The 27,642-nt window shown below is 40.2% G+C and overlaps 1 protein-coding gene across 1 annotated transcript in view; it reads left to right on the top strand.

The window, feature by feature from the left end:
- The window catches only part of TMCC3 (transmembrane and coiled-coil domain family 3), a 114,366-nt gene extending 98,748 nt beyond the window's left edge, over positions 1-15,618 (top strand). Inside the window, exons 3-4 of the mRNA XM_089652675.1 lie at positions 1,773-1,908; positions 5,810-15,618. Of these exons, the coding sequence (XP_089508801.1) occupies positions 1,773-1,908; positions 5,810-6,112 (439 nt within the window). The 3' untranslated portion in view covers positions 6,113-15,618. The remainder of the gene's footprint in view (positions 1-1,772; positions 1,909-5,809) is intronic.
- The last annotated feature ends 12,024 nt before the right edge of the window (positions 15,619-27,642 follow it).

Genomic DNA, 27,642 nt, shown 5'->3' with positions numbered 1-27,642 from the left:
AACTGTTTTAACATTTAAATGAAATCTTTGTTCAGAGTATGAAAGAGAAGCATTGATTTATTTCAGTACCAGTCATCAGAGATAATTAATGTTTGAACATAGTCTCCACTTCTTTTAACTGTATTAAACCATGAATACAGATTTTTCCTTCATTTAGTGTTTTCATGACAAGTTCAGTACATCAATGTAATCAGAAAAGTTCATAGTGTAGAACATGCAAGTCAGGAAACATGAGAATAGGTCAGCTTAACTAATCGTCAAGCATTTTATTTGATTGCAAAATATAGTGTGCAAAAAATTTTGGCACATATTTGAGTATGCTGATGGAGGATATGTACAGTCACAGCTTGTATTACAATGCTGGCAAGTATATTTCTATAGTGCAAAAAATTTACGCCACATTTTTAATTCTGTATTCTAAGATCTGGTTGTGTTTGCAGGGTTGAGGTGTGTGCTGCGTTTTACTTTGTACTGCTGTATAGAGTCTTCTATTTAAATTAACCTGCCAACCTTTTTAAGCATTTCAAACTAAAGTCCTGCCTAAACCTGGCCACATTCACTGATTTTATTTTGTTCGACCTGTGGACTGAACAGAAGAAGAGATTCCTCTATCCACTGCAGATGTTTAAATCTCCACTGATTGCTATTGTGTTTTGATGGCCGATGCCCACAGCTGTCAAACTACCCGAACAGGGCCTACATGTGATTGGCTGCAGTTACTATTTGGCCCATAAATTTCTGCCCAGCTTCTTGATCTTCAGGTCAAAGTTTGGTCAAGCTGGATGGTGTTGGCAGGGCTACTCATAGTTCGTATATTGGACAATTCATCAGGAAGTGGCTCAAATTATGATCTGTCCATGACTAGTGAGAAAACCCCTTTTGTGGCCTTGACGCGCTTGACCTTGGTGTTGGGGCTTGCCCAGTAAAGATAAATACCATCCCCAGCCTAATGAAAATAGACACTGAGATTGTCTTATTGGATACGGGTGGCAGGTAGGTGAAACTCAGCCCAAAAGTCAGGGAAGTCCAGGTCCTTTTGTAGCAATGATCCAGGAAGGAGGCACCATAGTCTTTTCTACCCAATGAAACTTTTTAAAATGGATGAAAGTTTATCTATAAACACTAATTACGCTTTACTATTTCTGCATTCTAAATGCCTAGAGCAGACTCTTGCTTTGCTATGCCTTCTCTGTTAACATAGACATCTAAAGCATATATTTTTAAATGCAAAAAAAAATTTCTGTACAGCAGTAGAAAAGCATCTTAATCTCCCAATGTGTTTGTTTTCAAGCGACATACTGCATCATACCATATGAAATGTTTGTCTGCAAAAACATGGAGAGTTTTTTTTTTTTTTTTTACTACAAGAGACCGTACTGAAAATCTGTGTTTTTGGTTTTGAATTTTCAGTTGTTATGGAGATTTATTTACCATATGCAAAGTAAACCGGGGTTTTTGTAACAACCGACCAGAAGCATATTTTCTGTTAGCTACTGAAGAGAAAAAATAATTGTGTATATAAAATTTCGTATTTAGTCTGTTTTTTTTCTTGGCAGCTGAACCTTTTAGGTGGAATATTTCAGTTTTTGATCCATGAGTGCCTCTGAGTTGAATTGTGCAGTGCCCTGTGTGAAGCTATGGCCTGGCTGCCTCATTTGTGTAGAAAGAAATGTAATACTTAAGTTGTACAACCAGTCATCTACATCCTATTAGAATTCATGTTTTTTCAGAAACTTATATCACTTTATTGACCTCAAATTTATCTTTCATAGGTATGAAAGACTTGAAGACCAGCTCAATGATCTGACTGACCTTCACCAGCATGAAACAACAAATTTAAAACAGGATCTGGCGAGCATTGAAGAAAAGGTTGCTTATCAGGCTTATGAAAGGTCCAGGGATATTCAGGTAAGTGTCAAGCAAATTTTACAATTTAATTTAATGTTATTTTTGATGCAAAAAATTGAATAAAATAAGAAGTGTGACAGATTACAGAGGGATCAGGGAACAGGTCTTACAACAATGTTGAAATGCATACAGGGAGGTTGTCCTAGAAACATATGGTTTACAAGTTAAGACAAAATGTATCAAAAGTTGGACAACACCATCTTGGACCTTCTACTGGCTAGCCAAAGAAGGTAATAGTCTTGTCTGGTAAATTTGACGTTGCTCCTCTAGAATCAGAGTGTCAAGTCTACTGGCAGGTTTGCCAGTTGGCAAAGGGGTTGTATTTTAACCACTACGGCTGGTATCTCAAATAGCATAAGAGAATTGCAGGAAGATAGGGAGAGTGGCAAAGAAGAGATGAGGAAGGATAAGGAGGGAAGCAGGGCGTGTCTAGACACTCCATCATGGCTCACTAAATGCTGTGGATCCTCCGTAATCCAAGGCTGGAATGCTGCGGAGAAACAAAACCCACAAGGTCCAAGTTTATTTAAACTGTTCCTCTCTACCTGTTCCCTGTGACAGCCGACATTTAAGGTCCTCGATGGAGTCCAGTTCATTAACCCATTCCACAAGGGTAGACGTGGTGGTCGTTTTCCGGTATTGGGGATTAGGCACTTTTTAGCAGCCAGGATGGTCAAAGAACATCTTGGGGGGGGGGGGGTTCACATTCCCACCATATGTGGAACATAGTGTCTTTGGTGGCATGGCACACCAGCAAGTTTTCGAGACTGTATGCTTGAACTGGTGCTAGTATATAATTTAAATTGTGAGTAGCAGGCTGCTATCTGATGTCATATCAGACAAATAGTGTCCAAGCAAATAAGACTCCTTCAAAGTGATAAAACAATGTATAAAAATACAAAAGTTTTAAAATCTTAATCCTTCATAACACTTCCTTCCAACTACAACTCACCAGATATTAGGGATGCTTTATTACAGAAGATCATAGAAGCTCATACTAATGCTCATGTAGTAATCTAAATCACTACAATCCTCTGCATCAGATCCACAGATACCAGCAGGGTGAATGTAGCACAGCTAGTTTAAGTAAGCACATAAGAGAAAGTGCAGTAAGCACAAAAGGGAAAATTAATAGTGTGATGCCCTTTATCAAAGAACAGGTGATATGCTTAAAAACATACACATTTCGAGTATTGTCCCATAAGTACACAGATTCTGCCGCTCTCTGACTAGTAGGTGCTGTACACACTTACATCTGTGGTGTTTTCTATGTCTGGCACTTCTGTAACATACAGAATCCGGGTTGTAGTGATGTGTCTCATTTAGACCACTTCCAACGTGCTTATATCACTTAACTTTGTCAGGAAATTATTTGCACTGATGTGCAGGGGTGACAATAGGTTTGGATTTCCTAGAGCAGTCGCATCACTCACTGGCTTCCATTGCTCTAGGCATTGTTGGAGGGGGAGATGGTCTCCTCCCCCCAGCCACATATCACACAGGGACAGGGATTTATTGTCATGTGGCTGCATAGAAACTGAAACTGTGGGGGTGAAAGTATTTAAAAGGTAAGAGTTATAGTATCTCACAGAAGTGAGTACACCCCTCACATTTTTGTAAATATTTTATTATCTTTTCCATGTGACAACACTGAAGAAATGACACTTTGCTACAATGTAAAGTAGTGAGTGTACAGCTTGTATAACACTTTAAATTTGCTGTCCCCTCAAAATAACTCAACACACAGCCATTAATGTCTAAACCGCTGGCAACAAAAGTGAGTACACCCCTAAGTGAAAATGTCCAAATTGGGCCCAAAGTGTCAATATTTTGTGTGGCCACCATTTTCCAGCACTGTCTTAATTAGCCATGGAGTTCACCAGAGCTTCACAGGTTGCCACTGGAGTCCTCGTCCACTCCTCTATGACGACATCACGGAGCTGGTGGATGTTAGAGACCTTGCGTTCCTCCACCTTCCGTTTTGAAGATGCCCCACAGATGCTCAATAGGGTTTAGGTCTAGAGATGTGCTTGGCCAGTCCAGCATCTTTTACCTTCAGATTCTTTAGCAAGGTATTGGTAGTTTCGGAGGTGTGTTTGGCATTGTTATGTTGGAATACTGTCCTGTGGCCCAGTCTCCGAAGGGAGGGAATCGTGCTCTGCTTCAGTATGTCACAATACATCTTGGCATTCATGGTTCCCTCAATGAACTGTAGCTCCCCAGTGCTGGCAGCACTCATGCAGTCCCAGACAATGACATTCCCACCATCATGCTTGACGGTAGGCAAACACTTGTCTTTGTACTCCTCACCTGGTTGCTGCCACACACGCCTGATACCATCTGAACAAAATAAGTTTATCTTGGTCTCATCAGACCAAAGGACATGGTTTCAGTAATCCATGTCCTTAGTCTGCTTGTCTTCAGCAAACTGTTTGCAGGCTTTCTTTTGCACCGGCTTTAGAAGAGGCTTCCTTCTGAGACAACAGCCATGCAGACCAATTTGATGCAGTGTGCGGCATATGGTCTGAGCCCTGACCGGCTGACCCCCCCACCCCTTCAGCTTCTGTAGCAATGCTGGCAGCACACATACGTCTGTTTCCCAAACACAACCTCTGGATATGATACTGAGCACGTACACTCAACAACTTTGGTCGACCATGGCGAGGCCTGTTCTGAGTGGAACCTGTCCTGTTAAACCGATGTATGGTCTTGGCCACAGTGCTGCAGCTCAGTCTAGACCATCTTTATGTGGAGCAACAATTCTTTTTTTTCAGATCCTCAGAGAGTTCTTTGCCATGAGGTGCCATGTTGAAATTCCAGTGAACAGTATGAGAGAGTGAGAGCAATAACACCAAATTGAACACACCTGCTCCCCATTCACACCTGAGATATTGTAATGCTAATGAGTCACATGACACCGAGGGAAAATGGCTAATTGGGCCCAATTTGGACATTTTTACTTAGGGGTGTACTCACTTTTGTTGCCAGCGGTTTAGACATTAATGGCTTTGTGTTGAGTTATTTTGAGCGGACAGCAAATTTACACTGTGCTAGAATGTAAAGTAGTGAGTGTACAGCTTGTATAAAAGTGTCATTTCTTCAGTGTTGTCACATGAAAAGATAGAATAAAATACTTGGAAAAATGTGAGGGGTGTATTCAATTCTGTGAGATACTGTATAGTGCTTAAAGTAGAATTATAGGCAAAACTTTTTTTTTAGAGTAAGGAAGGGTCATACCCCTGTCAGTTTATTTTTTATCATGTGTCCCATTGAGGAGATTTACATTAGTTTCCTGTCCCATAGCAAAACAGGAAGTGAGAAAATACAAATTAAGGGAATCCACTGGGGGCCCCCAGGCCACCAGAACTAGTGTCTCTAATGGAAAATGTCCCCACTATTGCTTTTCTGGGAGCAACCCAAAGTTTGGGATTTTCTTTTACTTTCACTTTCAATGATAATGGTAAGCAGGACAAATTATGGAGGGTGAATTTCCCTAACTGGGGCACAGAAAGCAATAAAAACTGACAGGTGTGCTAATCCTTCTCAACTCTGTCCAACACTTAAAAAAAGGTTTTGCCTTCAGTTAGACAGTAGAAGTGAATCAAGCAAGTTATTAATCTTATAGTATATCTGATGACTATAATAATGGCATGTACAAAAACTACTTTAAAAAGCCAAATAAAACAATGAGACCAGGGAGAGTATAAAACGTTTTCCATCTAATGAGATAAAATACAAACTTCATCACAAAAATAAGACGTGTTGCATAATCCAGAGCAGACATCAACTGTGAATGTGGGGCTAGGTTTCTGTTCACAGTGTGACTTGAATAGATTTCATAGTGATAACCTACTAATCAACCATTTATATTAACTGTATTTTTTATTTTGTCTTTTAATAGGAAGCTTTGGAATCCTGCCAGACCCGTGTCTCCAAACTGGAGCTCCACCAGCAAGAACAGTTAGCTGTGCAGTCTGAAACAGTGAATGCCAAAGTACTCTTAGGCAAATGTATAAACATACTTGTGGCCTTAATCACTGTTGTTCTGGTTTGTGTGTCAACTATCGCAAAGTTCACAGCACCAATGATGAGGAGCCGTTTCCATGTCTTTTGCACTTTTTTTGCAGTGACACTGTTTGCAATCTTTTGTAAAAATTGGGACCACATAGTATGTGCTCTAGAACGGGTTATGTTGTCAAGATGAGGAGCCCTGCCTGTGTGTACAAACTTCCTATAGGGACTAGAAAATGCCTTTTTAAGTGGATTTATTTCTAAATTTGTAAACTTTGTAGACTGTTTATTTGAACCACTTTCGGCATGCTTACATTCATATGTTGCCTTAAAAATTGCATAAATGATTCCTTTATTTAAGTGACAGCTATGAGGAGATGAACCATTAAAGGTGGATGTTCTATGTAGGAAGCATCAACAATCATGTTTGTCCTGTGAATCTCTATTGTGCATACCCTTGCTTGATGTACAGTTAATTTGGCCTACCGAAGCTTCTTTTGGTTTCTGAATTGTTTAAGTCTATCATGTTTGGCAAAAACACCCACAATGGATTGTTTGTTGTAAATACATGTGCTTGTGAATTGCTTTTCCATTTAGCTGTTAACAGAATGTATTCGTCCATAATTCTATACAATGAAATCAAAACTTGAATGTTGCCAACACTGTTTTATATAGGAGGTCATGTTGTGTGTTATTTAGTAAAACTGCATGAAAATAAATTGAGGCATCAAATAAGGAGCTTCGTTCCCATAAAATGACATGGTCCAAAACCAGACCCTCACTGTTGTTTTAGTGCATAATAATGAGAATATATGCCATATTATACTTAACAGACTTTCATTTGGCACAGATTTCTTGCTTTTTCAAGTAAGAATTGTTATACTATGTGGTTGTATACCAACACATGGCAAGAAGGTTTATCTGACACCATGCATAACACAAAGCTATACTCATCTGTTGTCTGTTTAATGTATCATTCCCCACCATTGTTGCAAATATGAAAAAAACACATCACATTTATAGGTTTCTTTTGATACAAACTGTCATTGAATACTTTGTAATGATGTGTGCATAAGGAATTGGCAGCAGGGTCTTTTGTATTATTTTTAGTAGGATAGACTGAAACCTAGAGTAATGTTGAAAAGTTGAATGCAAATTGTGAGCTGTGCTGGTTAAAGCCGGTCACACGCCAAGCTTGGTGCAACTCGGGAGAAAGGGTTTCTTTGTTTAAACATTCAGTAATATTTACTGATTAGTGAATAATCTATCTATTCCTATGCATAGGCCAGTTTGTTGTATCACAAACGACACAACATGGCCAAAAGTTGGACACCAAACTAGCACACATTTATGCACTTATTGAATATCCCATTGCAAAACCATCAGCTTTAAGCTCCCACCTCCCCAGCAATGACTAGAAAATGCCTCTATTTTTTTTTTTGTAATTGCTTTTCATAAGGTTTTGAAGTGAGTCTGTTAAAATCTGCCCAGTCACTCCAAAGTGCCAACATCCGTACCTAACCTCACAAACCGAGAAGACCTGGCTCTCAGTTGGTATTTAAAGTGTTACTAAACCCACGACCCTGCATTCACTATATCTGGTCTCCCACAGTACACAGAACATGGAAGTGCAATTATTTTAGTAAATATAAACTGCTAAATACCTTTTCTCATCGGCAGTTAGAGCAGTCTTATGACTTCTATCAGTGTCCAGCTGAGTACATAGTACAGCTTGGAAAAAATTTGTATTCTGCTCCAGGAGGATGCAGAACACCTGACCTCTGGACAGTGCTGATCACATGCACACTCCCAAGGAAAAAAAACAAAAAACTTTAGCAATACACGCCAAACTGACCATGTGCAGAGTGTCTCCACACGATATGTCCTATCAGGAGATAAGAAAGGGGCACTGAAGGAAGGGGAGGATCAGAGAAGTCATGATCAAACAGCATTTTTACACAATGCAGAGGATTAACCCCTTGGTTCTACAGAAAGTAAAACAAGCATGCTTTATTGCATATACAGACTGATTTCACTGTTGTGGGTTTAGTAACACTTTAAAGTTCAGTCAAAATCTAAGGCTAAACCTACTCCCACCCCCATTAGAAGCCTATTCTGTCTAACCCTGTAAAGAAAAGATCTGTATAATCACCTATTCTGAAGCCAGTCCAGTCCCATGATCAGTTGTGGCTTCAATGTAGAGGAGGGACAGCTGACAACGGATTCCCCATAGTAAGCATATGGCTGATGTCATCTCACAGGCATTTGCAGCCATTGTCTGTGATCTCTCCTCTACACAGAAGCCGCTGTTGGAGAGATCATGTGTCTGGACTATAAAGAGTTCAAAATAGGTACATATACATATCTTTTCTTTACAGGGTTAAATAGAATAGGCGTGGAATGAGGGTTGGGAGTAGGTTTAGCCTTAGATTTTGACTGAACTTCCATTTTAACCTCAGTGGTGCCCAGTAGGGTCGAAGTTGGGGCTCTGTATGGCTATTAAGGTTCTCCATACCAAACTTGCACAGGGACACAGTCATACTGGAAAGGAAGTAGACCCTTACAAAAAACTGCTTCCACAAGATTGGAAGCATACAATTCTCTAGGATGTATTAGAGGTTATTGGATGTAGTATTAACAGTAGTATTTATTGGAAACACCTACACTCAGGTTTAATGGACTGTCCACGCTTTTGACCATATAGATAGGTGTGATGTTCCTATGTCCACAAACCTTTTTGTGCAAACAATGCTCCATTTATTTATTTTTCTTTTTAAATAAAAAAATAAATCATGCTGTTCGATAACCTGATGCACTGTGTCAGACTTCTGGTATAACTATATATAGGTATAGAGTTCATGCCCTCTATAACTACATGATACTTCTGACCAAGTTTCAATCTACACACCCCTACCCACCTCCTTATAAAAGATACATTTAGAGCTGGAATTTTTCATACTTCATAAGGCTTCTGCTGTTTGATATGGGAACACAAAATGACACGTGTATATAGAAAGCTGAAAGTGTTAATGATTTCCTAATGGACCTTTGCCTGTGTTCCTTACTTTGATACCTATTGTTTATTTATGGGCATTAAAATGAGATCCGGATAGATCTATTTTTTCCTCATTAATATTTTAGATAGTTCTACTATAAAGTAGATGCAGCTCAGCTTCTGCAGAAAGAAAGGTTAGTGCTCAATAGTATGTAGGAATGCCTATCCACTGTCTCCTTAACCCCTTCCCGCTGTCGCCTCCAGGCCCTTAAAGAGTTTCAGACGCCGGGAGGCGGGGCGGGTGGGGTGTGGTTTAGGGATCATGTGACTGCTGTGACAGGTCGTCACATGATCGGGAAAGGTCCCGATCGAAAGAGCAGACCAGGACCTTTTCCGTGAGTACCAGACGTGTGCTGGGAGCATGCAGGGCGCACATGTTTTTTGTTACATGAACACAAATGTGTGGCCGCTCGGCGTCCATGCCCAGACGCCGGGAGGCCGCACATTTGTGTGCAGCCAGCGTAAAGGGGTTAAAGCAGTATTCAACCCAAAAGCAAATATTATATTGCAACTTACTAATTTTTAGAAATTCATTTTTCTTTTTTTAGGCTTGCTTTCTTCTATTATTGGCGAGTGATCTGGTCAGTAAGTCCTGTTGTTTTTCAAAAGAACCACTCTCCAGCAGAATATATCAGTTTCAGGGATGAGACAAATCATTTAGCAGTGGTGCTTACAATGATCAGCTTTTATGTAAATCTAATATCCCAAAAGGAAAAACATTGTTGTAATTGCTTATAAAGTGTTAGCTGGAGTTTGGCTTCAGTTTTAGTGTTTTTAAATCTGCTAGTATTTCTAACATTCCCCTTCCCCCAGACTGAAAGTGCTGCTGTACAAATATTCAGGGGTAAAAATGATAAAACTGCTGCTGCCACCACATGTAATGATTGGTAAGCTGAAATATATTACATTTTTGGTTTTGCATTTAATATTGCTTTATGTCAGTACTACTTTCTGAATTGCATCTGGAGTAAACTCCTGGTTATACTATTTTATACACCTGACATGCTGTTTTAGCTTTTTTTTCCTGCTGTAGATCAGATGAGGCTCAAGCACATCTGAAAATTCTGCATGCAAATGTCTTGAAAGAAGCAGGGTGTTCCTCAATATAACTTGTAGAGGCAACACCCCTCTGGAGAAGGCAGTACGCCTTTTTACTACTGTAATGGTAAGATATAATTACAGTATTGAAAAAATCTTTACATTTCTCAGTCAATAAAAGGTATCAGGGTATATTAGTGTCATTTAAAAAAAAAAATAAGTAGGCAAACTAGTCATAGTTATTGCCAGGTGAACCACTGAGACTACAAATCTGGGCAAACATTTTTTTTTTTTAAATTGTTTTACCTTATCAATGTGACCATACTGCATGCTCTTCATGGTCTAACCACATACGTGAAAATGTCATTTTATGCAGAACAGAGCTCCTTGTGGGAGAATTGTATATGGTGTTTTGTATTTTCTTCTTATTAGCAATGGTAAGAGTGATACTTTTACATCTAGAAACGTTTAGTCAGAGGAAGTGATCAAAAATCCAATCCAGGTGAAGCCATATGTGTTTTTTATTCATAGTAAAATCAAATCTGATTGCATGGCACTATCGAAGTACTGCATAAATGAATCTAGATTGGCTGCTTAGAAAATCACAGTTGGTACCCTATTCTCTCCTGATAAGGTTGGGCTAAATCAACACCGCATGGCTGACATATGTCAGGTAGTGGCTGTCTTTCTCTCCTTGGATTTTAATAGAGTGGGTAAATGGTTAGAACTTCTGTTAATTTTTATTGCTGTTTGTTTTGCTGTTAGGAAAGATTCCATTTACTATAGTTATTGGGACCACTAGGGCATGGATGTGAGCTGAACTGCTTAGGGGACAACTCTTCTGGTATTCCTGTGGATAACCCCCTGAAATTTAGGCCTCATTTATACATGTGTTTGGGAAGCAGGGGGGACTCCTCACTGCCTGTCAGTCACCTCTGAAGCACAATCCAAACACAGATTGTACTTCACGGGCAAGGTGGATTTAGACACTTATGGAATTGCCACCAGCCCTAGCACATACAATACATCAGATGAGGCCAAAGACAGCAATAAAAATCTGGCAGAAAACCTACCTCTTTCAATACAATATAAAAACCTTAAAAAGCTACAGTTCCACCTAACGTGTTATTTAATGGCATGTTTCACCAATGCAGGTTTTTTTTATGGTATTTATCAATGGAGAAGGTATGCTCTATTTGGTTAAAGTGCCAAGAATGAAAATGCAGCCTTACATCAAACTAGCTTCATTTGAACATAATCCCGGTTTCTAGCCAAACTGATGACCTATTTGTTTTTTTGGTGGTTTCATTCATGTGGGATGTTCTAAGTGGCTATTTATTGTAATGTCTTGTCTGTACAAGGGTTTAATATTTATTTGCGTATACAGGATATTTGTGGAGCTGCCAATATAGAGTATGTTATCAGTAATGTTTACACTGAGTAGCCTTTCTCAGAGAAAGGATTTAAACTGTTGTAGCATTCAGTCTTATATGTTGAATGTGTGAGTGTTTCATGTATGTACAGTTACATTTTAACATGCACATGTTACTTGTAACCACTTGTTGAATATTTCTATGCTGTGAAAACAGTTTTTTTCCCCCATTATATGGATTATGCAGAAGGAAATAACTGTGTTGCCATATTCTCTATGCTAATATAGTGTATTTAGAGGGAAAGTTTTTGTTTTTCTAAGAGGGTGATGACTTTAAGTGAATGCAAGTTAAAATGGATGATCAGGCCAGAGTTCCACACGCCAGCAATTATTCTCAAAGTGAGTGTCTTGTGCAGCACCCCAACACTACACTTATTTTAAAATGATAAATCTTGTACCACACATAACTTTCAGGAAAAGATTCCACATTTTACAGGGCTCAGTGATTCTACAGTGAATGCCTGTCCTTTATGCAGCATTTATTGCATTGGTATTGTGGATGTTTGTCAGTTTCCACAACTGAAAAATCATGTGCAAACCTAGTTAACGTTGTTTAAGTGACACCTTGGAAACCAGTAGAGGAAATTGGAATATTTTGGTACTGTAACCTGTAAAAAAAAAAAAAATATTTAGGTACACAGATGTCTAACTTTATACATATATTTTGAATAGGACTGAAACCATTTTACTACTGTGACAAAGAACCTTTATCTAAAAACTGCCAGCTTTTTTACAAATAGGTAGCTTGATCACAGATGATTATGGCTATAAATGAAAAATAAAACGCTTATCCAGTAACACTTTGGCCTCATGCACACTGGAGGTTATTGTAGCTACTTCTAGGGGAGTCAGGTGGTTTTTGGGTTTTTTTTTCCCCCATGCATCTAAGCTCCCCTGCATGTTGGCCTATGTGTCCATGCACACAGACATTTAGTAGCTGGGTCTTTTTAGCGCCAGGAAAAAAAAAAGCCCACTGCCAGTGTATCCAGGAGCAAAAGCGTTTCAGCAGAAAAAAATGCTTGATGCTTGTTAACGCTAGGTAAGTTTAGTGCTTGAGTGTTAATTCATTTCAATAGCCAGAATAAATTATTTTGACCAAATAAATTAATTAATGCTCTTGACGCCTGTAAACACGCTCAAAAGCATTACACACTTTTATAAGAATCAGGCATTTTTTTCTGCCAAAACACAGCTGCCGGGAGAATTTGCAAAATATCCTGTGTGCATGAGGCCTTAAAATGATACCTACCCTAGTAGGTTGCTTCCTTTTGAGTGAGGTCATGTCATTTCCTGCTACTGAATAATGGCTGCAGTTACTTTTTCAGTATCTGTTCCATGGGATCCTGGACATGACTACTTTTTTCTATAAAAATATTTATTTATAGAGCAAGATTATAGTACATATAGTCATGGTCAGTGTGGCAAGTTATTCTACACTCATTCAGGTGCCAGTTCTTGGAATAGCTCTGCAAATGACTACTATATTTAAACTTCTGAGCCTATAGGTATACATTAAGGCGGGCTTTACACATGTGCTAAGGTAACACGGGTTTCTGCAAAGAACGGCGCTTAGGCTACGTTCACACTAGCGTTGTGTGCAGGCAGCAGAGAGGCGTTTGGGAAGGTTTTTTTACCACTTCCCAAACGCCTCTGACAATTCTGCACATTGCAGCACATGGTGCTGTTCTAACAGGAGCGTTAGCGTCGCGGCAAAACTGACACCTCTGGTCGAGTCAGGAGGCGTTGGAGCTTCCTATTCTAGGCTATGGTGCCACTCCGCAAACGCCTGGCCAGCATTTGCGATGCGGTTGCAGAGCGGTAACACCATTCAAACTTCATTATAGGTGTTTGTGGGGCATTTTTAACGCTCGGCAACCGCCGCTAAACCGCGCATGCGGCATTTGCCGAGCATTAAAAAACACTCTGCAAATGCCGGACAAACTCTATAGGGGTGTTTGGCAAGCCTTGGTAAAACAGTCAAGTGTGGAGAGCTGCATATTAGCAGATAGCCAGCTTTAGAAACTGAGGAAAAAAAATAGGTTAGATTTACAGAACTAAACATTCTTTGAGTAGAGAACATTGTTTTTTTACTACATACCCTCACCAGCCACTTTATTAGGTACACCTTGCTAGTACCAGGTTGAATCCCCTTTTGCCTTCAGAACTGCCTTAATTCTTCGTGGCATGGATTCAACAAGGTACTGGAAACATTCCTCAGAGATTTTGGTCCATGCTGACATGATAGCATCACGCACTTGCTGCAGATTTGTTGGCTGCACATCCATGAACAGTTGATACAAGGAAGGATGGATCCATGTTGTTTATGTCAAATTCTGACACTACCCTCTGAATGTCGCAGCTGAAATAGACTCATCATACCAGGCAATGTTATTTGGTGAGCCTGTGTGAATTGTAGCCTCTGTTTCCTGTTCTTAACTGACAGGAGTGGCACCTGGTGTGGTCTTCTGCTGCTGTAGCCCATCTGTTTCAAGGTTCTACATGTGCATTCAGAGATTGTATTCTTCTATCATCTCTAACCAGTCTGCCCATTCTCCTCTGACATCAACAAGGCAGGCATTTTCGTCCACACAACTGCTGCTCACTGTATATTTTCTCTTTTTTCAGACCATTCTCTCTAAACCCTAGAGATGGTTGTGCGTGAAAATCCCAGTAGATCAGCACTTTTTGAAATACTCAGGCTAGCCCATCTGGCACCAACAATGCCATGTTCAAAGTCACTTTAAATCCCTTTTCTTTCCCATTCTGATTCTTGGTTTGAACTACAGGTCGTCCACCACATCTAGATGCCTAAATACATAGAGTTGCTGCCATGTGATTGGCTGATTAGCAATTTGTGTTACCAAGCAATTGAACAGGTGTACCTAATAAAGTGGCTGGTGAGTGTATATTCTCAAGGTGAACCTGTAAAGGACAGAAATGGGAGCTGCCATTGCTGACTTGATTTTAAAGGTCAGGCTCCAGGACATCGTGACTTCATCTTCATTACCTACTGAGTCACTAACCTGAAACACACATACAGTGAAGTCTTAACTTTAAGGCTGTACCTTAAAAAAAACAAAACAAAAGTCAACAATGTCAGGATCTCTTTAAGATCAACATTCCACATTCATTAAAACTGCTTGTTTTTGCTAAACTAGCATTGGTTGTTATGGTGGCCATACACACTTCAATAAAGGATCATTTTCTTTTTTGATGGAAATAATGGACCCAATGAAGCAAAAAACCCATTTGATCAATCTGCCAAACACAAGGAAGTGAATTTCAATCAATAGGCAAGATATCAGAAGTTATCGAACAGATCTCTGTTTCCACCATGTAATCTGACAAATAGTTTTATTCATAAACAAAGTATCTTGGTGTTGGCGATGGAGGCAAAACCTTTGTTCATTTTCTGCTCTGGCCAATTGACTTGGCTTGATTGAATCTGCCTTTAATTATGTTTAAATCGATTGGAAGGGACATTATGGCTATTTATCTGCGGATCTGATTATTACAGTTAATTCATACATCGATTCAGTATTGCAATTGCATATAAAAATTTGAGGCGTGTGTGGCCACCATTATGTAAATCTAAGGAGATCTGCAAGGTTTAATATTGTGTAGAAATCTATTGAAAATGTTTGTTACATTATAGAAATGTCCATTATTAATTGCAGAATATTTTAGTAATAAGTAGATTTATATCCATTCGATATGTTGATGCCATATTAATAAAACTGCTCCTCTGTTTTAAGTAGGGGTAGTCTTGTTATTTTATTTCTATGTTAACATTTTACAGACCACAGATACTATCAGTCCAAGGGATCAGTTGGACGATGTATGTTGCCTATATTTGTTTAATGTTTACCACTTTTTTGTTGTGCTGACTGCATGTTTTCATGTTTAAAGATTTTTAAATGATCTTAAATAAGGTATAATGACCTTAAGTACTGTCCAGTCCAGAAATTATTGGCTTGTCTTATGGAGTGAAAATGACTGACAACTGTGATTGTTTATATGAAAGTGTAAATATGTTTAAAGAAAATGGTGAAGCTTTTAGAATCTACTGCAAGGGATGACTTCTGTTTTGATCCCCATGTAGATTATATACGTTTTTGTTTTTACAAATTTCTATGAACAAAAAAAGATGCTAACAATAAATCATCAAACTATATTTAGCACTGGTACTTTCTATTTATTTTCAAACTCTTGTCTTGTTGCCAATGGAAACTGGTTGCCTAGATGTTACAATTTAGTTTTTTTTTTTTTTTAAACCTGGACTGTAACAATTGATCATGTCTGAAAGAAAAGAAAAAAAATAGCAGATGAAAGCACAGAAAAATCATGTATTTTACATAATCAGCAGTATTTTTCTTCTCCATAAATAATGAATTCAGCTGCAATATGCCTTTCAACATACTAGAAAAACTGACCACTCCACTCCAGAAAGAGTCCATTCTCTAGCAAAGACACATATTCTCCCTACTGCCATGTCATAGCCCTCCCCTCTTCTTCAAGTGTTTAATTACTCTTTTGTGGTGGCCCAGAATCTCCACCCCTCCATTCACATCCCTTCATAAACATAAACTTCTATGACAGTTCTGAGTCGGCTGGGGGTGATGACATCACATCCAAGATGGCGGTACACAACAGCCATCTCAGCCTTTGGGTATCTACACAAGGGGGGCTTTTACAAGTCAGTGTTTTGGTGATAGCATCTCTTTAAATTTGTCTTTTAATAAACAAAACCCTTTAGTTGTTCTCTGAGGTCACCTTTGGACTCTTACTAGACATCACCACTGATAGATCTTGGTAGAAATAGTGATGGACCCTGCTGAATAGAGTATTACTTTTCCCCACCAGAAAAGCCAGAGTTGTCTAAAGCTGGCCATACATGGACTGAATTTTGAGTGCAATTGAAGAGTAGTTCTACATGCATTTTTAAAATGACTCAGAAATTAAGGGATACCAGAACACTTGGTTACAGACGTAGATTGAGTAAGTTTGATTTTCAGCTCCCTTTTTGTTCTACTTTGGAGTGGTGTGAAAAAAAAGCACTCAGATACCTTTTTGGAGTTTCCCCATTTTGGTGGATGAAAAACAAAAAAAAGTCTGGGGATCTGTGATCATCTGGCCCTGGAAATTAGAAGGGCATAGACTCTGGTTTGGGTAAACCTGCCTGCGGTTGCTGACACATGGAGGAGAATCTGCAGTGACTATTGGGATTTTTGCACTTACAATTTTGGCATTAGTTGAAAATTATTTTATATGAGCACAATTTACACTATTATATGTTTGTTATTTGAGATACTATAGTTTTTTTTTATGTTCTTTTTGAAAACAAATCTTCTGGAGGATATATAAGTGGAGGAACTGAGGAGCATTCATTTGGATGAGGAGGTGTAGTACTTCAGGAGGCCAATCACTATATCAAGCTGTAAGTGACCCATTATTTAAAAAAAATGGTCAAAACATCTGGTGAGAGTTTATAATTTTTATAAAGAAGGTGAAAGAGACTGCTGCACAAAAAACTTGTTTTGTACTTTATTGAAAGTTGATTGCACTGTATACATTAGTCATTCACAGAGACTTTTTTTTTTTTTGTCTTGTAAGCATAAATGCTCATCTATTCAGATTCACATCTCCTGGGTAGGCTGCATAGTTGCCATAAAAATGACACAACACTGCTCTCTACTCTTACACCGATTCAGGGTCCTGCCAATGCCTATCGCTACCCACATCTTTTGCACACTTCAGCTCCACTTTCTGAAATTCATATAGCATAACTCAAGATCTAGGGTCTCCAAAAAAAAGTGCTATTTCAACCTAAACTTAGGGGTGTCCTGACAGTCCTACAGTACTACTGAGCTGCCCAAATTGCCTGTTTATCATACAACCTCCAACACCACGCAGTGGGTTAGTTTGGAGAGATATCAAGCAAGTCCCACCGTCATAGACTATGGGATTGATTTATTAAAGGGGTTTGAGTGTTCACTTTGCAAAGGAGTTTTCACATAGCTTAGTAAATGTAGTGAAAATTGAAATACCATTTTTTAAGTAAATCCAGAAGCATTAAAAATAATTAAATGTGTGTACATAATTAGCTGAACAGCTTTGCATCATTCATTAAGCTGTAGGAAAAACTGTCCTGCATAGTTAAAAATCAAAGGAAACACTTCCTAAAGGGTAACTCAGAAATGCTACTCTCCCCCTTACTCCCCAGCCACAATTTCACATAATCCATCGTTTTGCCAGGCTTTGAGCCTCAAGATGAATCTTAACTGGTAACACAAAGAAGTCTTTAGATCAGGGGTCTCTAAACTGTGGCCATGAGCTGGATGTGACCTTTGCTTGCTTTTATCCAGCCCTTGTGGCACTATTCCTTCCACTGACACCAAAGACAGGGCACATTTCATCCCACTGATACTAACAATTGGGCACTATTCCTTCCACTAATTCCAGAGATGGGGATCCAATTCTCCCACTGACACCAATTATGGGGCAATATTCCTCTCACTGACACCAATCAATATTGTTTTGTTTTTTTTACTCCCACTAACCACCAAGCCTATGGCATTATCTACTCCAAATGATGACAAGGCAGTTTCTACTCCCACTGACCACAATCTGCCCCCCCTAAAGTTTGAAGGGTAGTAAAGTGACCCTTTGTTTCAAAAGTTTGAAGACCCCTGCTTTAGCTGGATCACAAATTTGACAATGAATGGTGTTTTGTCCTTCTCTTCGTAAAGCTCTTGGCTTAGAACTTTTGTGATACTTGCAGATCAAAAATTATATACGAAGCACTCTCATACACACCACCTTGCGCCTTTCCTGAACACCATTTGAACACCAATGTCTTAACACACAACTTGGAAAGGGAACAGTGTCCTGAATATTCTCCTCCTCTGAGGAGTCACACTATAACCACCCACTCAAACACAGTAAACTGGGGAAATTATCTATCTTCACAACTCTAAAGGAAATCAAGGGCTCCGAATCTGGGGCACTAAAGCCCATGGGTCAGTCAGATGTTCTCACCATTCATAGAAGCCATCAGTAAATTATTAAGATGGTATATGGTCCTTCAGAGGCTGGCACGTACTGTCCTGACACCTCATGCCCATGCTTTAGGGGTGTGGAAAAAAAAACAAAACACACATTTGTTGGAATTGCCTGGAGTTAATAGGCTCTGGATGTCTACCAGTTCATCTACATTGTCTTGGGCAGAGAAACACCTACAAGTCTCTCCTCAATTTACAACCCAAAGCTAAAATACCAAATTAAACTACTCACGTTCATTTTCACGACCACTAAACTTTTCTCAGGTCATGGTGGTCTAAGCTAATGATAGCACAGGTCAAAATCAAAACAGCCTGGTACCTAGTAAATGAGAAAATGGTAGTCATGCTGAAAAACACAATGAAGAACTTGTAGAAAGGCACACCATGGATAATCTATTGTTTCTTGAATTACTTTGTTTGTTCTCCTTTGTTTTCTCCAGAATATTTAAAGGCAGGCCATAGATGATGCAGTTTTCTTTCACGGGTTGCAGTAAAGAAATCGTTTCAATAGCTCATTAACACAGTGTTGATGGGGGAATCTCTCCCGCAGAGCTATTTTTGGCGGGGGAGGGCGCTGTCCCTGCCAGGAGAACAGTAATTATTGCTAACGGCTATAGCTGCTGACAATCATATGCTAGAAATCAGAAATGCTGATTGGACCCAAGTTGATTGATGGAGTGACTTGGGTACAATCAGCCTGCCCATACATGGATCAGATCTCGGCCGGTCCCTACTGAACCGGCCAAGATTCGAACCATGGCTGGCTTACATGAGCAACTAGGGTCTGGAGGGTCATTCTACTACAGGGTCCTTCCCCACCTACTACTTTGCCCATTTTCAGTTTTACCTTCATAACTTCTCCCCCACCTAGCTTCTTCAGTTACTATTCTTCTCACCTTTCAATCTTTCTCTTCACCCATTTACATCAGTAAGCCCATGTTAAAGTGGGTATGTCACTATACACTATATTGTCAAAAGTATTAGGATGCCTGCCTTTACACGCACATGAACTTTAATGGCATCCCAGTCTTCGTCCGTAGGGTTCAATATTGAGTTGCCCCACTCTTTGCAGCTATAACAGCTTCAACTCTTCTGTGAAGGCTGTCCACAAGGTTTAGGAGTGTGTCTACAGGAATGTTTGACCTTTCTTCCAGAAGTGCATTTGTGAGGTCAGGCACTGATGTTGGACGAGAAGGCCTGGCTCACAGTCTCCGCTCTAATTCATCCCAAAGGTGTTCTATCGGGTTGAGGAGGTCAGGACTCTGTGTAGGCCAGCCAAGTTCCTCCATTCCAAACTCGCTCATCCATATCTTTATGGACCTTGCTTTGTGTACTGGCGTGCAATCATGTTGGAAAAGGAAGGGGCCATCCCCAAATTGTTGCCACAAAGTCGGGAGCATAAAATTGTCCAAAATGTCTTGGCATGCTGACGCCTTAAGACATGGGTGTCAAACTGGCAGCCCTCCAGCTGTTGCCAAACTATAAGTCACATGAGGCACTGCAAGACTGACAGTTACAAGCATGAATCCCAAAAGCAGAGGCATGATGGAACAGCTGGAGGGCTGCCAGTTTGACACCCCTGCCTTAAGAGTTCCCTTCATTGGAACGAAGGGGCCAAGCCCAACCCATGAACAACTATCCCACACCATAATCCCCCCTCCACCAAACTTTACACAATGCCGTCAGGCAAGTACCGTTCTAGCAACCACCAAACCCAGACAAGTCCATCAAATTACCAGATAGAGAAGAGTGATTGGTCAGTCCAGAGAACATGTCTCCACTGCTCTAGAGTCCAATGGCGCCGAGCTTTACACCTCTGCATCCGACGCTTTGCATTTCACTTGGTGATGTAAGGCTGGGATGCAGCTGCTCGGCCATGAAAACCCATTCCATGAAGCTCTCTACACACTTTTGTTCTAATCTGAAGGCCACACGAAGTTGGGAGATCTTTAGCTATTGACTCTGCAGACAGTTGGCGACTTCTGCGCGCTTCAACATGCACTGACCGTGCTCTGTCTTTTTACGTGGCGAACCACTTTGTGGTTGAGTTGCTGTTGTTCCCAGTTGCTTCCATTTTGTTATAATACCTCTAACAGCTGATCGTGGAATATTGAGTAGCAAAGAAATTTCATGGATGGACTTATTGCACATGTGGCAACCTACCACAGTACCACGCTTGAATTCCCTGAGCTCCTGAGAGGGACACATTCTCTCACAAATGTTTGGAGAAGCAGCCTGCATGCCTAGGTGCTTGATTTTATACACCTGTGGCCATGGAGGTGATTGGAACAACTGAATCCAAGAATTTGGAGGGGTGTCCCAATACTTTTGGAAATACAGCGTAGGTGTCAGGACATGAAATACACACAGGGGAGAACTCCACTGATGCACACCTAGAAGCACTGTTATACCCAACAAGGCTTCTACCCTTTTTGAATGTATTTTCTGCACCATCATACTTGAGGTGATTGTAGCCGTATTAGTGCACATGCGACAGAAACAATTGAGTACTTACGTGATACTTTTTTTTATTTGCACGAACACAATTTTTAGGAAAAGCTTTTGGAGTATGTCCCCTTCTTCAAGGTCCAGGAAGTACTACTTGCCCCCCCCCCCCCCCCCCCCCAGTCTTCGCTTTTGCTGTGTCTCATCTCTAGTCTAATCCTAGTTTTATAACCATTGCTGTGTACATTTGTGTGTGTCTGGTTTTTTTTTCTCCTCCTTTCAACATCTCTTTTAACATACTTTGTGTAGTAGTACTGCCTGGACCTTGAAGAAGGGGACATACCCCAAAAGCTTGTCCTGAAAATTGTATGTTAATGCAAATAAAAAAAGTATCACGTCAGTACTCGGTTGTTTCTGTCTGCACCATCATAAAAACCCTGCACTGTGAATATCCCTATTGTCGGTGAGCACACCTCTTGTAAATGAATCACTTTGCTTCTTTTTTATATATTCTTTTAATATAGTTGAAAATTAAAAAAAAAAAATACTGAAACACAAAATTGTATCAGATGCCTGGGAGTTTCTCTAATCTCATTATAACTGGTTTCTGTTTGAGAATAAAATGTACTACTGTGCCATATGTCAGTATGAGCAAGGACTGGATTATTCCTGAGCTGTTCAACCAAGTCATGCTTCTGAAATACAGTGCACAAAACTGCTAAATCAAAAGATAACAGGAAGACTGCAAGGGTTTTTCCTGCAGATTTCAGCAAATTATATAAAGAAGTTCAAAGATCTGCAGAATTTAAAAAGGACTAAAAAGATGCATTTAGGCATCATGCATGCAAATTTTAAAAAAAAACCTGCTCTTGGCAAAAAGTTTGCTAATTTTGAGTGTTTTTTTGTACTAGCGTTTAAGAGTGTTTAGCAATTTTTTCTGCCAGCAAAGCGTTCTCACAAACCCAAAACAGAAGAGTTTTTTTCTGCTTCTAAACCAGGACTTGACATATTTCCTTTAAATCTAGGAGCCAGCTAAAAAGGTTAGGAGCCATTTTTTCTTTTAGCATAGTGTGGGTTGTCAGCACCTGGGACTTCATGCGATTTGCCACATAATCACGGCAAAGCTGAACCACGTTTTAGGCGCCATTGAATTTTGAAATTCACAGATTCGCATGGCAGGCTAGATATTGTGTTCCTATTGAGGTGGTTCACACAGATGCAATCCATACACGTATTTTGAGTGCCATTATGAAAAGGGTCCTGTGTGTAGTGATGTGTTCCAGACTTGCAAGTGAGATTGGAGTGGCATGTGGAAATAAGTGCTCACATAGGATTGCTATTGACATGAATTTTTCCGTTGAAGTATATGGGAGGTGTTTTCCCATTGGCAGTGTGTGAAACCAGGTGCCAGGATGCAATTTCTAGTCGCCGTGGCGACCTGGGATTTGTTAAGCCCTGCTCTAAATGCTGAGTTTAACCCCTTCACGCTGGCTGGACGCAAATGTGCAGCGTCTGGGCATAGACGCCGAGCGTCCGCACATTTTTGTTAATTAACAAAAAAACATATGTGCTGAGAGCGCACGCCCTGTGCGCTCCCAGCACACATGTGAGGTACTCACGGAAAGGTCCCGGTCTGCTCTTTCGATCGGAACCTTTCCCAATCATGTGACCGGTTGTGACGACACTAAGCCCCGCCCCGTCCACCTCCCGGTGCAGGAGCTCCTCTTCACGCCGGGATGATCTGGCGTGAAGGGGTTAAGAAACGTCTCTAGAGTACCTAATGTGCATGGAAACATAGGATAACATTAGTTGCTTCTACAGGCAAAACACTAAACTCTTCTTGGAGCAGCACTTTTTAAGCCTGTGTGAGCCTTACAATCAAAGACTTCCTTACATCAAACACAGGTATGGGAGAATAAAAGATGTACAGAAACATAATACATGCCTCTAAAAGTGTGTTTCTAAATGACAAGGAAAATGCCCATATAAACAATCCTACCGTATATCAGATGACAAGCTTGCTTGCTAAACTGATCAATGCCAATGCTATATCTAGTGGTCACAAATAAAAACATTATTATTTGAATATAAATATTATTTGGATGGCAGTCTGTTAGTTTTGGAGTGCGAGGAAAGGATAGATCCTCTGCCAGATATTTACTGTTGTTTTACAACATACTGTATGAAATTTCCCCTCACAGCTAGACACAAACAGCCCAAGATACAGTGCCTTGAAAAAGTATTCATACCCCTTGCAATTTCCACATTTTGTCATTTGACAACCAAAAACATAAATGTATTTTTTTGGGATTTTATGTGATAGACAACACAAAGTGGCACATAATTGTGAAGTGGAAGGAAAAGGATTTTCAAAATTTTGTTACAAATAAATATTTGATAATTGTGGTGTGCATTTGTATTCAGCCCCCTTTACTCTGATACCCCTAACTAAAATCTAGTGGAACCAATTGCCCTCAGATGTTACCTAAATTAGTAAATAGAGTCCACCTGTGTGTAATTTTTGTATTCAGCCCCCGAGTCAATACTTTATAGAACCAGCATTCGCTGCAATTACAGCTGCAAGTCTTTTTGGGGATGTCTCCACCAGCTTTGCACATCTACAGAGTGACATTTTTGCCTATTCTTTGCAAAATAGATCAAGCTCTGTCAGATTAGATGGAGAGCGTCTGTGAACAGCAATTTTGAAGTCTTGCCAGATTCTCAGTTGGATTTAGGTCTGGACTTTGAGTGGGCCATTCTAACACATGAATATGCTTTGATCCAAACATGACATTGTAGCTCTGGCTGTATGTTTAGGGTTGTTGTCGTGCTGGAAGGTGAATCTCCGCCCCAGTCTCGTCTTTTGCAGACTCTAACAGGATTTCTTCTAAGATTGCCCTGTATTTGGCTCCATCCATCTTCCCATCAACTCTGACCAGCTTCCCTGTCCCTGCTGAAGAAAAGCATCCCCGAAACATGATGCTGCCACCACCATGTTTCACGGTGGGGATGGTGTGTTCAGGGCGATGTGCAATGTTAGTTTTCTGCCTCACATAGATTTTTGCTTTTAGGCCAAAAAGTTCAATTTTGGTCTCATCTGACCAGCGCACCTTCTTCCACATGTTTGCTGTGTCCCCCACATGGCTTCTCACAAACTGCAAACAGGACTTCTTATGGTTTTCTTTCAACAATGGTTTTCTCCTTGCCACTCTTCCATAAAGGCCAGATTTGTGGAGTGTATGACTAATAGTTGTCCTGTGGACAGATTCTCCCACCAGAGCTGTGGATCTCTGCAGCTCCTCCAGAGTTACCATGGGCCTCTTGGCTGCTTCTCTGATTAATGCTCTCCTTGCCCGGCCTGTCAATTTAGGTGGACGGCCATGTCTTGCTAAGTTTGCATTTGTGCCACACGCTCTTTTTTTCAGATGATGGATTGAACAGTGCTCTGTGAAATTTTCAAAGCTCGGAGTATTTTTTTTATAACCTAACCCTGCTTTAAACTTCTCCACAACTTTATCCCTGACCTGTTTAGTGTGTTCCATTGCCTTCATGATGTGGTTTGTTCATTAATGTTCTCTAACAAACCTTTGAGGGCTTCACAGAACAGCTGTATTTAAACTGATATTAAATTACACACTAATGCACTAATTAGGTGACTTCTGAAGGCAACTGTTTCCACTTTATTTTAGTTAGTAGTTTCAGCATAAAGGGAGCTGAATACAAAAGCACGCCACACTTTTCCAATATTTATATATAAGAAATTTTGAAAACCATTTATCATTTTCCTTCCACTTCACAAAAAATGTGGAAAATTTCAAGGGGTATGAATACTTTTTCAAGGCACTGTATGTAAGCCTCACAAGTCATCTCCATGGAAAAAATACTGAAATTTGCAGACTTCCCATTAAAGCATGATTTGAACAAAAGGTCAACAAATCTACATGAGACCTTGGGCACTTTAGCCTACTATGCTGCCTAATATAAACACTGAAGTGGTAAATATTTAAAGTGGAGCTCCACCCAAAAGGGGAAGTTCCGCTATAAGGCCTCCTCCCCAGCTCCTGTCAGTGAAATGGAGCTTTTGTGGAGGGGGGGGGGTCTGGTACCAGATTTTGACAGGTACTCCCACTCCGACCTCTTAGGCAATCGGAAGTTCTCCTTTCCCTCCCTCTCCCACAGCCTTCTGGGACATGTAACAGGTCCCAGAAGACTGCTGGATCATTCACAGTGCACAGTACGGCTCGCGCATGCGCGATGGGCACCCAGCTGTGAAGCTGCAAGCTGTCACAGACACACAGGGTGAAAAGGGGGCACTCTTTACATCTGGAGGAAAAGAAATTTAATCTCCAAACACAGAAAGGTTTCTTCACAGTGAGAGCTGTGAAAATGTGGCATAGACTCCCTCAAGAGTTGGTTCTGGCCAGCTCAGTGGATTGCTTCAAAAAAGGCCTGGATTCTTTCCTAGATACACAAAATATAACTGGATACTAACATTTATAAGTAAAGTTGATCCAGGGAATATCCAATTGCCTCTCGGGGATCAGGAAGGATTTTTTCCCCTGCAGGAGCAAATTGGATCATGCTTTGCTGTTTTTTTTGCCTTCCTCTGGATCAACTGTGGGTATAGGATTATAACTTTTTTTTATGGTTGAATTGGATGGACTTTTGTCTTTTTTCAGCCAGACTAACTATTTGACAAATTCTCAGCTCAACGGTTCAATCTATTTTTTAGATCCTGGGCTCACTGGCTCAATCTAATAGATTCTAGGCTCAATAGTTCAATCCATTTTTAGATCTTGGGCATGGAAGGAGCGTGAGGGGTCGCAATAGTAACGCCTATGCTCCAGGTGCCCTGTGCAGCCTCCCTGTCACATTGGGTTTTACACCTACCTTTCTCAACCGGAGTGCCACAGCACCCTGATTTGCTTCCTGAGGTTGTCAGGGGGTGCCACAGCATCCAAGTAGAGACCGGCTGTAAGAGGACACCAAACTCCCGTTCCTCAGCTGAACTGTAAATCGGCACCGGGAGAGCTTGATGTTATTACATACAACCCCTGGCAAAAAGTATGGACACGCCTCAAAACTATTTTCATTTAACATTCCAACCTTCTGGCTTTAAGAAACACTTAAAAAATAAAAAAGAAAGAAAACTGTAGTCAATTGCAACTGTTTTTACAGATCAAGAAGAGAAAAAAAAATATTGAATCACTCAATTCTGAGATAAATATTATGGAATCACCATGTACTTTGTAGTTCTAAAACAAACACCTGCATCAGATTACATCTGCTAATTACTCTGCAGTTAAAGAGTGTTTGCATAACTTGGTGAGCTGTTGCATCAAGCTGATTGACATGAATCATGGCTCCAACAGGAGAGATTTCAGCTGAAATAAAGGAGAGGATTATAAAACTTCAAGAAAGTAAATCACAGAATGTTGCAAAAGATTTTGGTTGTTCCTAATCAGCTGTGTCTAAAATCTGGACCAAGTACAAATCAAATGGGAGGGTTGTAAAAGGGAAGCGTACTGGTAGACCAAGAAAGACATGAAAGCATTAAGACAGGAAACTTAAAGAAATTCACCTTGAAAACAGGAAATGCACAAAAAAACAAATGACAGAAACTGGAGTCAATGTCTGTGACCGAACTGCAAGACATCGCCTAAAGAAAATGGGATTTACATACAGAAAAGCCAAACAAAAACCATCATTAACACCTCAACCAAAAAATCCAAGGTTACAGTGGGCTAAAGAAAAGCAATCATGGACATCCATGACTGGATGAAAAGTGACCGTGATGAATCACAAATCTGCATTGGGCAGGGTGATGATGCTGGAACTTTTGTTTGGTGCCATTCCAATGAAATGTATAAAGATGACTTGAAGAAAACATGCAAATTTACACAGTCATTGATGATATGGGGTTGCATGTCAGGTAAAGGTCCTGGAGAGATGACAGTCATTAAATTGGTGATATCATCATTTTTCAGGATAATGGATCTTGCCATAGGGCAAAAGCCGTGAAACCTTTCCTACAAAAAAGACATATAATTGACATGGCACGGCCTGCAAATACTCCAGACCTCAATCCAACTGAAAATCTATGTTGGAAATCAAAGGAAATGTTCCATGACAAGGGTCCAACCTGCAAAGCTGATCTGGCAACTGCCATAAGAGAAAGTTGGAGCCGGATTGATAAAGAATACTGTTTGTCGATAGTTAAATCCATGCCTCAGAGAGTTCAAGCTATTATAAAAGCCAGAGGTGGTGCAACAAAGTACTAGTGATGCTCTGTAGGTGGGTGGCACAGCCGATCACTTCTCTGACAATTGCCAGTTATCAGCAGTCCTTTCCTCACGCTGTGACAGTATGAGAAAAGTGCAGCCGATTACCGGTAACTGTATTTACCTGGTGATCTGCTGTGTCATTGGACACAGCTGATCACATAAAAGGCCGCTGTGATTGGCCGTTTACCTCATCACTGGCGGTGCCAGGTGCGCGCCGCTTGGGGCGCATCCTGGAATGATGTCCATGGACGTCCTCCCAGAACTAGACAACCGCGCTGTAGCTGTCTTTCGGCTATAGCACAGTAGGGAAGAGGTTAATAGCAAAAAGTCAAAAATATTGTTTTTTCCTCAAAATTTTCTTTTTTTTTTATAGCGCAAAAAATAAAACCGCATAAGCGATCAAATACC

The sequence above is a fragment of the Staurois parvus genome, unplaced genomic scaffold (genome assembly GCF_062004578.1).
Source record: "Staurois parvus isolate SC_StPar_1 unplaced genomic scaffold, SC_StPar_1.0 ptg000025l, whole genome shotgun sequence".
In the NCBI taxonomy this organism is placed as follows: Eukaryota; Metazoa; Chordata; class Amphibia; order Anura; family Ranidae; genus Staurois; species Staurois parvus.
This window is presented reverse-complemented; position numbering and strand designations above follow the sequence as displayed.